Source organism: Carcharodon carcharias, chromosome 15, assembly GCF_017639515.1.
Source record: "Carcharodon carcharias isolate sCarCar2 chromosome 15, sCarCar2.pri, whole genome shotgun sequence".
NCBI lineage: Eukaryota > Metazoa > Chordata > Chondrichthyes > Lamniformes > Lamnidae > Carcharodon > Carcharodon carcharias.
In genome coordinates this window covers 63,450,288-63,465,190 of record NC_054481.1, presented here as the reverse complement: position 1 = coordinate 63,465,190, position 14,903 = coordinate 63,450,288, and the positions used below count along the sequence as shown (strand labels likewise).

Genomic DNA, 14,903 nt, shown 5'->3' with positions numbered 1-14,903 from the left:
AACCTGGCAATGGGGGACTTTAAAACTTTGCTCCTGGAGTGGGACTTTAACCCAGGGACTTTCACTTCAGAGGCAGAAGCACTACCAAGTGAACCACTAAGGTCCTTCTTTGCATAGCGCAATGGGGTCTTTTACGTCCACCCAAGAGAGCTGACATGGCTTATCCAAAAGTGGATACCTCCAATAGTGCAACACCCACAGTATCACAGAACAGAAGAGGCCCTTTGGCCCATCGAGTCTGCATCGACACATGAGAAACACCTGACCTACCTACCTAATCCCATTTACCAGCACTTGGCCCATAGCCTTGAATGTTATGATGTGCCAAGTGCTCATCCAGGTACTTTTTAAAGGACGTGAAGCAATCCACCTCCACCACCCTCCCAGGCAGTGCATTCCAGACCGTCACCACCCTCTGGGTAAAAAGGTTTTTCCTCACGTTCCCCCTAAACCTCCTGCCCCTCACCTTGAACTTATGCCCCCTTGTGACTGACCCTTCAACTAAGGGGAATAGCTGCACTCTATCCACCCTGTCCATGCCCCTCATAATCTTGTACACCCCGATCAGGTCACCCCTCAGTCTTCCCTGCTCCAACAAAAACAACCCAAGTCTATCCAACCTCTCTTCATAACTTAAATGTTTCATCCCAGGCAACATCCTGGTGAATCTCCTCTGCACCCCCTCCAGTGCAATCACATCCTTCCTATAATGTGGCGACCAGAACTGCACACAATACTCCAGCTGTGGCCTCACCAAGGTTCTATACAACTCCAACATGACCTCCCTACTTTTGTAATCTATGCCTCGATTGATAAAGGCAAGTGTCCCATATGCCTTTTTCACAGCTCCACTAACATGCCCCTCCACTTTCAGAGATCTATGGACACACAAGCCAAAGTCCCTTTGTTCCTCAGAACTTCCTAGTGTCATGCCATTCATTGAATACTTCCTTGTCAAATTACTCCTTCCAAAGTGTATCACCCACACTTTTCAGGGTTAAATTCCATCTGCCACTTATCTGCCCATTTGACCATCCTGTCTATGACTCAACCTCACTGTTAACCAACCGGCCAATCTTTGTGTCATCCGCAAACTTACCCCCCACATAGTCATCTATGTCGTTTATATAAATGACAAATAATAGGGGACCCAACACAGATCCCTGTGGTACACCACTGGACATTGGCTTCCAGTCACTAAGGCACCCTTCTGTCATCACCCTCTGCCTCCTACAACTAAGGCAATTTTGAATCCACCATATCAAATTACCCTGTATCCCATGTGCCTTTGCCTTCTTTATAAGTCTCCCATGCGGGACCTTATCAAAGGCTTTGAAGAAATCCATGTAACATACATCAACTGCACTACCCTCATCTACACACCTGGTCACCTCCTCAAAAAATTCAATCAAATTTGTTAGGCATGACCTCCCTCTGACAAAGCCATGCTGACTATCCCTGAACAAACCTTGCATCTCCAAATGGAGACAGATACTTTCCTTCTGAAATTTCTCCAAGAGTTTCCTTACCACTGACGTGAGACTCACTGGCCTGTAGTTCCCTGGCTTATCTCTACAACCTTTCTTAAACAGCGGAACCACATTAGCTGTTCTCCAGTCTTCTGGCACCTCCCCCGGGGCCAGAGAGGAATTAAAAATTTGGGTCAGAGCTCCTACAATCTCCTCCCTTGCCTTCCTCAGCATTCTGGGATACAAATCATCCGGACCTGGAGATTTGTCCATTTTCAAGCCTGCCAACACCTCCAATACCTTGTCACTCCCTACATCAATTTGCTTAAGAACCTCACAGTCTCTCTCCCCGAGTTCGATATCTTCATCCTCATTCTCTTGGGTGAAGACAGATGTGAAGTATTCATTCAACACTCTAGCGATGTCCTCTGGCTCCACCCATAGATATCCCCCTTGGTCCCTTATGGGCCCTACTCTTTCCCTGGTTATCCTCTTCCCATTGATATACTGATAGAATAGCTTGGGATTTTCCCTACTTTTACCCGCCAGAGCTTTCTCATATCCCCTCTTTGCTCTCCTAATTGCTTTCTTAAGCTCCACTCTGCACTGTCTGTACATCACTAATGCCACTGCTGATTTGCTTCCCTTGTACCTGCTAAAAGCCTCTCTTTTCCTTCTCATTGTAACCTGAATATCTCGGGTCATCCATGGTTCTCTGGGCTTGTTACTCCTTCCTATCACCCTAGAGAGAACATGTTGAGCCTGTACCCTCGCCATTTCCTTTCTGAACACCCCCCACTGTACCTCTGTAGATTTCCCCACAAGTTACTGTTCCAAGTCTACCTTGGCCAGATCCTGCCTTATTTTATTAAAATCTACTCTCCCCCAATCCAAAACATTTTTTGCAACCTGTCTATTTCTTTGTCCATAACAAACTTAAACTGTACCATGTTGTGGTCGCTATCATTAAAATGCTCACCCAACTACCACCTCAGCCACCTGTCCAGCTTCATTCCCCAGAATTAGGTCCAGCAATGCACCATCCCTTGTTGGACCCTCTACATATTGACCTAAAAAGTTCTCCTGTACACATTTCAAGAAATCCGCTCCATCCAAGCCCTTAACACTACGTCTATCCTAATTAATGTTGGGAAAGTTGAAATCATCTAATATAATTACCCTGTTGTTATTGTTTTACACACCTCCACAAATTGTGCACATATTTGCTCATCAATTTCCTGCTGACTATCTGGGGGTCTATAATAAACACCTAATAATGTGGTTGCCCCTTTTTTATTCCTAAGCTCTATTCACAAAGCTTCATTTGATGCCCCCTCCAAGATATCATCTCTCCCTACTGCAGTAACTGACTCCTTAACTAATAATGCAACGCCTCCTCCTCTTTTACCCCCTCCCCTGTCTTGCCTGAAGATTCTATATCCCGGAATGTTGAGCTGCCAATCTTGCCCCTCCCTCAACCACGTCTCAGTGATGGCTACTATATCACAATTCCACATGTCAATCCTCACCCTTAACTCATCTGTTTTACTTGTAATACTCCTGGCATTAAAGTCGAGGTCATCCAGCCTAGCCTTAGTCCCTTGAAGCTTAATGCAGCTGTACTCCCTCTGACTTGATTGTTTTACTGTATTATGATGTGTCCCTATTCTGCTAACATTCTGTGTCCCCTCCCCCTGCCAAATTAGTTTAAACTCCTCCCAGCAGCATTAGCAAACACACCCGCAAGGATGTTAGTGCCGCTCTGGTTCAGATGTAGTCCGTCCTGCTTGTACAGCTTCCCCAGAAACGGTCCCAGTGATCCAGGAATCTAAAACCCTCCCTCCTGCACCAACTCTTAAGCGACGTATTCATTTGTGCTATTCTCCTATTTCTGAGCTCACTATCACATGGCACTGGGAGTAATCCAGAGATTACAACCTGACAGGTCTTGCTTTTTAGTCTACTGCCTAACTCTCTGAATTCTTGATGCAAGACCTCATCCCTCTTTCTACGTATGTCATTGGTACTAACATGTACCTTGACTTCTGCCTTATCATCCTCCCCCTTCAGGATGCCCCGCAGCTGTTCAGTGACATCTCAGACCCCGGCACCGGGAGGCAACATACCATCCTGGAGTCACGTTGATGGCCACAGTAGCGCCTCAATACTGCTTGAATTATGGGCTCAAGTCTCATCGGACTTGACCCCATAACTTCCTGAGTCTGAGAGAAGTGTGCTACTCACTGAAACACAGCTGACATAGTGGTGGAAAGCAGCACTGAATTCTGCTGGAATAGGTTGCAAAAAAGTGATAGTAAACTAAAATAGCAAGTGATGTGATAGGGACAGCGAGATGCAGTGGGAAACTTTATTTCTTTTTCGAGTTCAATAGAGTTATTATCTGAGTAATGAAACAACTCTCAAAAATACTCAAAAAAATCTATAGTAGCACAAACAGCTTGAAATAAAACCTTTTCAAAAATGACCTGGGGAGACTGGAAATTCCCCAGGGCCACAGAACTGTAAAATGGCCTTATGCCGATTTGTATTTTTAAGCCCGAATAACTCAGTGGAATGTTTAGTGATGTCACTTTATTCATATGACATTGCACTGAGGCAAATTTCTGTTATTTTTTTCACCAGTGGTTCTTTATGCAAGTTTTACAATTCTATTTATACTAGATACAGAGAGAGGGCTTGAGCGGGAGTGACTGCGCTGCAATCTCCATACCACAATAACATTAACTCTGCACAGAATGTACTTCAAACACAGCTCCAGATCTTAGGGGAAACCACAACGTCTGAGCTCAGACATCCAAGTAGTCAGCCTGACTTCAAAGACCTTCACAGCTCAGTCTGTCTACTGAGCTTTCTCTATACCTGATGTTCTCCCCATTAACAGCCTATATGACCATTTGTTCGCTATCTAGTTCTGTTTCCATCCACTCACTTGCCTGTCATCTCATGCTTTCTCTTGCTGTCTCTTTCCCTCTGTCTAACTATCATTCTGTTACTCTCTGTTGAATCATTCTCCCTCCTATTTGTCTTAGTCAGTCCCTCTCCATATTTGTGCCTGGCCCCATCTCAATCCAACTAGCCAACTCCACCATCCCCCTTTACATCTGCCTGTTTCCCTCTCCAGCTGGTCCCTCTGTTTCACTGTCCTTCACTCTCAATCTGTCCTTCTCCCTCTTTCTGTCTCTCGAATTATCTGCCCCCACTCTCAATCCATCTCTCTCATTCTGTGGCTTTAACCCATTCTTCTCAATTTCAAAGTTGTGAATCCCTTTATCCCACTCTGACTTCCTTTCCTGCTACACTGTTGCCTCTAAAACCAAATTTGGTGTCACTGCTTCCTGCTTTACCTTGTCTTCTCCTTTTCCTTACAATCTTGGTGATGTCCTCAGCCCGTTACCTGGTGTCCTGTGTGGCTGTGCCCATCCGCTGATGGTGTCTGCGCTGCATGTGTTGGCCTTCCCCTGGTGCCCTATACTCTGGTCCTGGGCTATTCCACTGGTGTCCAGCACTGTGGAGCATGGCCCTTCCTCTGGTTACCAGCATGTTTGGGCTGGGCCTTTTCCTTGGTGCCCTTTGCCATATATCTGGGCTCTCTCCGTGGTGCCATGTGGGACTGGATCCTTTCTCTGGTGTCTTTCCTTGTGGGACTGGCGTTCTCCCCTAGTTCCCTGTATGTTTGGCAACTTCCCCGGTGCCCTGCACTCTGGAGCTGGGCCCTTCCCTACTGGCCTGCATTGTGGTAGTAGCATTTCCTCTGGTACTCACCCTGTGGAACTGGATCATTTTCTGGTGTGATGCACTTTGGTGGTCAGCACTTCCCCTGATAACCTGCGCTGTGGGACTGTGCTCTTCTGCTGGTGTCCTGTGGGACTGGGCCCTTTGCCTGTTGCCCTGCCTTTGAGACTGGACTCTTTCACTGTACCCTTTCTTGGCTGCGCTACCATGTGGACCTGCCCCTAGAACCTCATTACATTGCATCCTTCCACTGCTTTGCCATTCTATGAATTGGGCCATCAGGGATTGGAACAGGGAAAATTTGGGACTGGCCCCTTCACCTGGAAAGACGAGTTTGATGGACTGAAAAGTTACATTTACCTGTGGTGCACATGTTCATTTACACACATGTTCAACTTACTGTTAAATTTAACAAACATTTTCATCAGCAGCTTGTGACTCCGGGAATCTGTTACTATGAAAGATTTGCTGCTACCTAGGCTGTCAGCATGTATGATGATGTAGGAGCGTATGAATTAGCAGTCAGTGATGTAAGAACAAAACAATTTAACAGAGTGTAATGTACAAGTGAGTACTGTAACAGCTGGTGGTACAAAAGCATGCGATGTAACAATGAATGACGTAACAGTGAGTGACACGAAAGTGTGTGACATGAGTGAGTGAAATAACAGTAAGTGTCATAAGAATGAACGATGCAAGTGTGCGCTATGTAACAGTGAGTGAAATAATAGCGAGTGATGTAAAAAAGAGTGAACGATGCACGAGCAGGTGATGTAACAGCTGGTGATGTAAAAGCAAATGTTGCAACAGCAAGTGATACAATACTGAATGATGTAAGACTATGGAATGTAATAGTGAATGTGGTAAGAGCGAGTGGTGTAGGAGCGAGCGGTGTAACAGCAAGTGGCGTAGGTATGAGCGGTGTAGGTATGAGTGGTGTAGGTATGAGTGGTATAGGGGGAAGCAGTGTAGGAATGAGCGGTGTAGGAGTGAGTGGTGTAGGAACGAGTGGTGTAGGAGCGAGCAATATAAGAGCAAATGATGTAAGAGCGAATGATGTAAGAGGGAGCAATGTGAAGTGTGTGATTTGTTTGTTATTTGGTTTCATTTTACTCCACTATGTCACAGATCACCAAAGATGCAACTTTGAATAATTTTTTACTTACGATGCTGCAGTAAGATGGTATGAAACTCCAGGCTCCTGTGGAGCTGTAACTCTCCAGATGCATGTTATGTACTGCAAGTAGTCGGTGACACAGGTTAGGCCATCACAACCTGTAGCTTGGAAGAGATTATTGGAAGAAGATGTTATTATTGGGTTGGGTTGGTTTGGGGGGGGGGGGGGGGGGGGGGGGGGGGGGGGGGGGGCGGCGGTGGTTAACTCCTCTGTATATATTGACTCATTCTGGATACAGCTTCCTCCCTCAACCCACACCACAGATGTGGAAGATGCATTGCTGTTTGTGAGAGCTTGCTGTGCTTAAGATGGCTGCTGCATTTGTCAACATGACAACATTCACTACAACTCATTGCATGTGTGAAGCCCAAGAAGTTAAGGACTTTATACAGATTAAAGTATTTCAATAAAATTAACGTTTCTCTGTAATTGTTACAAGCAGCACATGAATTAGCTACTTAAATATTTTTTACAAGTTGTAAGACTCAAGTGCTGGCATCAACATCCCCCATCTTGAACACTGTTCCCTAGAGCATTGGGCTTGGTCCTCAACCATGACTGAAGTGAATTATGGTGATCCTGTTGGGTTCATCACTCCCTTGTCTGTGTGATTGATCTTCTACTAGGAGCTCCTTCAGCATAAGGATCATAGAATTTTACAGCAGAGAAGGAGGCCATTCAGTCCATCAAACCTGTACTGAAACCCTGAAATAAATATCCAATTAGTCCCATTCCTTTGCCCTTTCCCCATTTGGTCCATTACACCTTCGATGGCTCTTTGAAAATAGGTATCATGTGTCCCATTGATTTGAATAGATTTAACATTGTTTCCTTACTTTAACATCCTACCCCAATCCATATATCGAGGATTCTGTATGCTTTAGAAAAAGAGTGTTATCAACATGTTCTTCCACTTTTAAAGATTTGTGTACCTGACCCCATCAGTCTCTGCTCCTTTAGAGTTTTATCATTTGGTATATATTTCATCTCCTTACTTACATTTCACTGCATTAAGTTTTATATGCCTTCTATATTTCCCTGTCAAACAGTTACCCCTTAACCAACATTGTTCAAACATGATCCGGTCCCTTATCTCATTGTTATTTGTAGCAGTTTGCTGTGTGAAAATAGGTTGCTGTGATTGTGTTCTAAACAACAGTGACTACACTTCAAAAGTACTTAATTGGCTGTGAAGTGCTTTAGGACATCCTGAGAATGTCAATGATCCTGTATGAACAGAATTTTTTTCTTTATCTGTCCAACCTTCCAACCTGACAGTTGCCCAACCTCGGACAGCCCCTCTGGCGGCATTCCGTAGGGATCGTTCCCTCCGGGACACCCTGGTCCACTCCTCCATCACCCCCTACTCCTCAAACCCCTCCTACGGTGCCTCCCCATGCAAATGCAAGATATGCAACACCTGCCCCTTCACCTCCTCTCTCCTCACCGTCCAAGGGCCCAAACACTCCTTTCAAGTGAAGCAGCATTACACTTGCATTTCCTTCAACTTAGTCTACTGCATTCGTTGCTCCCAATGCGGTTTCCTCTACATTGGAGAGACCAAACGCAGACTGGGTGACTGCTTTGCAGAACACCCTCGGTCTGTCCACAAGCATGACCCAGAACTCCCTGTTGCTTGCCATTTTAACACTCCACCCTGCTCTCTTGCCCACATGTCTGTCCTTGGCCTGCTGCATTGTTCCAGTGAAGCCCAACCCAAAATGGAGGAACAGCACCTCATCTTTCAACTAGGCACCTTACAGCCTTCCGGACTGAATACTGAGTTTAATAATTTTAGATCTTAAACTCCCTCTTCCATTCCCACCCCCTTTCTGTTTCTTTCCCCACCTCCTTGTTTTTTCCATTAATTTATATAGATTTTTCTTTTCCCACCTATTTCCATTATTTTTAATGAATTCCACCAATCATTTATCTATACCTTTTATGCCCTTTTAGTCTTATTTCACCCCACCCCCACTAGAGCTATCTGTACCTTGCTTGTCCTGCTATCCATTCTTAATTAGCACATTCTTTTAGATAATATCACCACCTTCAACACCTCTTTGTTCTTTTGTCTGTGACATCTTTTGGTTGTCTCCTCCTATCACTGCTTGCTTGTCCCTACAACCACCACCCCCCCCTTCTCCCCCCACCACCCCCCTTAAACCAGTTTATATTTCACCCCTCTCCTATTTTTACTTAGTTCTGTTGAAGGGTCATGAGGACACGAAACGTCAACTGTGCTCCTCTCCACAGATGCTGCCAGACCTGCTCAGTTTTTCCAGGTATTTTTTATTTTTTGTTTCACAGTTAACCATGCTCTTTATTCTCCTGCATACTACCTCTGCCCAAGTCCAGATCATTTATCTATATTGAGAAGAGCAATCCTGTCAACACTGACCCTGGGTGTCTGAAAAACATGTATTAACCACTATTGTTTGTTGTCCTCTAACTTACTTCCTACCCATGCTGCCCATTCCTTCTATCTCGTACAGCTTGCTTTTAACAAGTATCCAAGGTGACACCTTATCAAATACCTTTTCAAAACCCATGTCCACTGCATTTTCTTTATCAATACACTCCATTATATCTTCAAAAAGCTCTAAATTTTGTTTATTTTTTTGCAGGATGTGGGCATTACTGACTAAGTCAGCATTTATTGCCCCTCTCTAATTGCCTTGAGAAGGTGGTGGTGAGCTGCCTTCTTGAACTGCTGCAGTCCATGTGGTGTCGGTACACCCACAGTGCTGTTAGGGAGGGAGTTCCAGGATTTTGACCTAGTGACAGTGAAGGCCTAGGTCGATGCTGGGTAGTCTGTCCATTTTCATTCCTTATTGACTTTTCTATAGTGGATTTGATACAACTGAGCAGGCTATTTCAGAGGGCATTTAAGAGTCAACCACATTGCTGTGGGTCTGGAGTCACATGTAAGCCAGGCCAGGCATGGTGGGATTTGATCCCCAGAGCATTAGCCTGTGAATCACAATTAGCTTTTTATAAATTAATTTTGGCTATCATTAATCCATGTCGCTCTACGTTCCCAGCACATGTTACTCTTAAGGCTCCCAATCTTATGTTTAAGTGGGACTCTCAGTAGCAACAAAGTCACCCTGAAGGAATCATATTTGACTCTCTTCCACTTGCTCACTGAGTGGAACCTGGGTGCATTAGCAAGACTGTCCGCAATGGATCATTCCATTGAAACTCTACCTCAGCTCTCACATTTCTTACACCCGCTACTGCGTCAGTGATTTCAGGGGAGTAGGAGAGAAGAGTGCAAGAGAGAAGTGTGCAAGTCAGTTGTAGTGAGGCAATTTGAAGCTGGTTGAGGACTTTAGACATCTGACTGGCCAGTCTCAGAGGGATTCCACTGACTCTCAATATTCAAAGTGCTGTTGTCAGTTCGAGGTTGAATTGTAAGTGGAATTTTACCGTAAAATAACTGCAGGCTAGACCTCCGGTCATATACAAACATTGGCTTCTGAGCCCGGCCTCACTTCAACACCTCATAGTTGACAGAGAGGGGCTAAGTGTCAGATCCCAATTAGCTAATATTCCAGCTGGTTCATGCTTCTGCTGGCTTGTCCTCCTGCCTGCTCATGCCCCCACCCATACATGCCCCTGCCTGCTCATGCCCCAACCCAGCTCACACTCCTGCCCGGCTCATACTCCTGCCCAGCTCACACACTCATGGGTCACAAGCCCACTCGTCACATGCCAGTCGTTTGGAACAAAATGAAACTGAATTCTTTTCTACTTGCTACTTAATGAATAATGTTATTGCTCTCCTCATCCCTACCAGGTTTTCTCCCCTGAAAGCACTGACTCACTGGGTTATATTTCCATAATGTCTGAAAGGACACCTTGCCCCACTGACCAGATCCCCCCATGTGAATCTACCCTGATTGTTGGGCTGCCCCATAATACACCTAACCATGATGCCTGATATCAATCCTGTTCATGCCTAATGGCTGCACATTCACTTTCTTTCCCACACTGTTCAACGAGCAGAGGCAGAACCCCGACTGGATTTCTCCCTCCCTAACCAAGGGCACTGAGGCCAATGACCCTGTCCCCATCATAACCAGACAAAATCAGATAGTTTGGAATAGAACCCAGGACCACCCCAGGGTGCAGAGTTAAAGTGCAGGCTGACTCAATGCACAAGGTTTTAAATGTTGTAGGAGGTTGGAATTGCTGAGTGAGGGGAGGAGTTTCACAGTTCTGAGGCCTTGGTGATGAATGAGCTTTAGTAGGAAACGGGGTAATAAGTTCTAATTTCACTGATGCTAGGGAGAACCAGGATTGGGAGAGAAGTGCCTACCTAAACAAACCCAACGCAATCTAAATCTGCCTAAATCCTCCTCAGTTAATGCTCATAATTTTTCAGAGAGAACTTCTTTCACATTTCATTGTTTTCTAACTTCAAATATCATCACCGTTGACTTAAAGTAGTAAAGAAACTGAAGTCAAGGGGTGTCCGAGAGACAGTTGCGTCCTATATCCTTGTGAAGCCAGATTCCGGGTTCTGGACCAAAAATCTAGTGGTCATGAGTTCAAATCCTACCATTACAAATAATGAGGTTAAATTCAAATAATCTAATAGTTAATGGGCTGGCACCAAATAAATGAATTTGAAATTTACTGGATTGATGTTAAAAACTTAACTTGCTCACCAGTGTCCACCAGAGATGGGAACCGACTGTCCTTACCCAATCTGAGACTATATATGACTCTAGTCACACAGTGTGTGGATGATAGTTAATGTCTTGTTGGAAACTAAGAATAAATAATACCTGAGGCCTTGCCAGTGTCACCTCAACCTTCAAAATAATACAAAAACTCAAACAAGATAAGGTCAACAAACCTTCCCTTTCTAACAGACCAACTTCACCTGCCCACTTTCTCTCCAAATTCCTCAACCTCACCAACAAGCTTCTTATATTGCTCAATCCCACTGAACACCCTTCTCTCCATTGCCTCAACTACACCTTTTTTTAAAATTCATTTACAGGACGTGGGTGTCACTGGCTAGGTCAGCATTTATTGCCCATCCTAACTGCCCTTGTTCAAAGGGCATTTAAGATTCAACTACATTGCTGTGGGTCTGGAGTCACATATTGGCCAGGCCAGGTAAGGATGACAGATTTCCTTCCCTAAAGGACGTTAGTGAACCAGATGGATTTTTACAACAATCATCAATGGTTTCACGGTCATCATCAGACTTTTAATTCCAGATTTTTATTGAATTCAATTTCTACCATTTACCATCCCCAGAGCATTTTCCTGGGTCCCTGGAATACTAGTCCAGTGACAATAACACTATGCCATTGCCTCCCCATCTAACCACCTTCGCCCATCTCAATCAACACCACCTACCCACTTTCTCCCCATCTCCCTCAATCCCACCTCTCCCCTTCTCCCCATATATCTCAACTATACCTACCCGCCTTCTCCCATATCCCTTAATCCCAGCTACCCAACGTCTCCTCACATCCTCAGTCTCATCTTCCCTCTCTCTCTCTCTCTTCCCTCTCCAGAAAGGTATCCAATAATCTTCTGACCTAACTGACCTTTTTTTCCCATGATAACATATTTGGCATTTGTTTTCCTGTTGCATGAAAGTGTTCCCAGACTTCCTTCTTAATTTGACTGCCCCATTTTCACTTATCTCACAATATTTGAGCCCTTCACCACAGTGAATGAATGAATTGATCTCCTGTAAGGTCAACACAATTGACAGGTTAGCATTGTTTTTATATAAAATAACAAATATCCAGGAGTAAGTCATAGGCTGGAATCTAATTGAGGAGTTTAGGTAGTTTATATGCAGCATAATGGCTACCAAGAACACAAGAAATAGGAGCAGGAGTAGACCATAGGGCCCATCGGGTCTGCTCCATCATTCAATATGATCATGGCTGATCTTGGGCTTCAATTCCATTTTCCCATCTGCTCCCCATATCCCTTAATTCCCTGAGAGACCAAAAATCTGTCTATTTCAGCCTTAAATGTATTCAATGCTGGAGCGTCTACAACCCTCTAGCCTAGAGAATTTCAAAGATTAACAACCCTTGAGTGAAGTGGTTTCTCCTCATCTCAGTCCTAAATGATTGGCCCCTTATCCTGAGACGATGCCCCGGTGTTTTAGATTCCCTAACCAGTGGAAACATTCTCTCAGCGTCTACCCTATGAAAACCCCCTTAGAATTTTGTAGGTTTCAACGAGATCGCCTCTCATTCTTCTAAACTCCAGAGAATATAAGCCTAATTTACTGAGCCTTTTACAAGAGGACAAACCCCATCATGCCAGGGACCAATCTAGTGAACCTTCACCGTACCACCTCCAGGGCAAGTATATTCTTGCTTAAATGTCAAGATCAAAACAGCGCACAGTTTTCAAGCTGTGGTCTCACCAAAACCCTGAGCAACTGTAGCAAGACTTCTTTACTCTTGTAACTCTTTCGAGTACAAACCCGTTCCCATCTGTTTCAGATGAAGTTACATTGTTTCCCATTGTGAGATTTGAACTCTTGATAATCTTTTAAATGAAAACCAAATCAACAAAATTGGGATAAATCAGGCACAGCCCCTAATTCAGGTCAGCTGTAAAACCAAGAACAAAGTTTAAAGGAAACTTACAAACTTTAAATCAAAATGTGATTAAAGGGGTCAACAAAACACCCCAGTCCCCGCGGTGCCCACCAAGCACGGAAGGCCTCGAGAGTGCCAGCAGACACCGCGTGCTCCCTCTCCAGGGACATCCGGCAGCGAACGTAGCCACGGAAGAGGGACAAACAATCGGGCAGGACTCCCCCGTCGATCACCCGCTGCCTGGACCTGTTAATGGCCAACTTGGCCAGGCCCAGGAGCAGGTTCACGAGGAGGTCCTCCTCCTTCCCGACCCCCTTCCGCACCGGGTGCCCATAGATCAGGAGCGTGGGGCTGAAGTGCAAACAAAACATCAATAAAGGGTTTTTCAAATAACTAAAAAGGGAGTGCAGCCTACAACACCCTATGTATACATGGTCCATGGACTCCACAAGACCGCAAAAAGGGCACGTGTCCTGAGAGTCCGTGAACCAATGCATCCTCTTATTATAGGGGACTGCTGCATGCAACACCCTCCAACCCAGGTCCCCGATAGAAAGGGGGAGGACACCTCCGTAGAGGGCCTCCCATCGGGGGCCTCCGCCGCCGGACGGCAACAAGGCACGCCAGGGCGTGTCCGGTCGACGGACAAGGGCGAGAAAATGGAAGGTGTGCAGCAGCAGTCCGTACAAAAAGCTCCTCTTTGCTGTGCCAAAAGGCACAGAGGGCATGTCCCCGAGGCAGCTCATATTGTGGGGCACCAGCACCCAAGGGAGGGTTCGGGGCTTGGGGCCAATGTGGAATTCTGTCCGAACAGGGGAACGCTCAGACGGAAGACCACCGCGCACCTGGGCCACCTCAAGACCCAAAATAACGTCGGGTCCGAGCACGACCGTTCTCAGGTCTTGGATGGCATCGGCTGCGACCTGGACACTCACAGACGCGCGTCGTGCCAACTCCTGCGGGAGCATTCAGCCCAGTCCTCCGCCACCCAGCACGTCCCCGATCCTGGTCACCCCTGCGGCCACAGCCCTCCTCTCCGCCAACCACTGAAAAGGACGGAGGGGCGGATTCCTGAGCAGCGGCTCTCTGACGATAGCCGCTACTCCTGACGGGGGAGAGCTGCGTCGCGAGGCGACCACTTTCCAGACTTTGATCAGGTCCTGGTAAAAGACGGGCAACGCCTGCAAGGAGCCACCGAGGCCCAGCTGTTCTATAAACAGGAGCTGCACGTCATAATTCAGGCCGTGCACCTGACGGAAGAAATACGTCGTCAGGGCACACCATCTAGGAGGAGGCTCGACGTAGAGGTATCGCTGCAGGGTCTGAAGGCGGAAAGTCGCCACCTGTGTGCGTAGGCACACTAGCGCCTGACCACCCTCCCTAAGCGGGAGACTCAGAACCTCGGCAGCGACCCAGTGCAATCTTTTGTCCCAGAAGAAGTCGACTAACAATCTCTGGATTCTTGTGACAAAGTCCGGGGGAGGGGTCAAAGTGACCAGCCGATACCGCAACATGGCGGCGATCAGCTGGTTTATGACCAGAACTCGACCTCGGTAAGATAGCACTCGGAGCAGTCCTGTCCAGCGCCGCAGGCGAGCGGTGACTTTCGTCTCCAGTTCCTGCCAGTTTGCTGGCCAGGATTCCTCAGCGGGGCAGAGATGGACCCCCAGGTAGAGGAGGCTGGTCCTGCTCCAGGTGAAAGGCCTGAGCTCCTCGGGTAGGGGATCCATCTGCCACTGACCGACCAGGAGTCCAGAACATTTACCCCAGTTGATCCTGGCAGAAGAAGCGGCAGAGTAGACCTCCTGGCACTCGCGCATCCTCCGCAGGTCAGCCGGGTCACTAAACATAAGGAGCACGTCATCGGCGTAAGCCGAAAGGACCACCCCGATGCCCGGCCTGCGCAGAACC

At 46.4% G+C, this 14,903-nt stretch overlaps 1 protein-coding gene across 5 annotated transcripts in view; it reads right to left on the bottom strand.

The window, feature by feature from the left end:
• The window catches only part of LOC121287884 (interleukin-21 receptor-like), a 115,435-nt gene that overhangs the window by 88,993 nt on the left and 11,539 nt on the right, over nt 1–14,903 (bottom strand). For 3 of the 5 annotated variants that reach the window (XM_041205890.1, XM_041205889.1, XM_041205891.1), the window contains one exon: nt 6,389–6,503. In XM_041205890.1, coding sequence (XP_041061824.1) covers nt 6,389–6,503 — 115 coding nt within the window. The remainder of the gene's footprint in view (nt 1–6,388; nt 6,504–14,903) is intronic. The other 2 variants (XM_041205893.1, XM_041205892.1) reach the window with 1 other exon arrangement.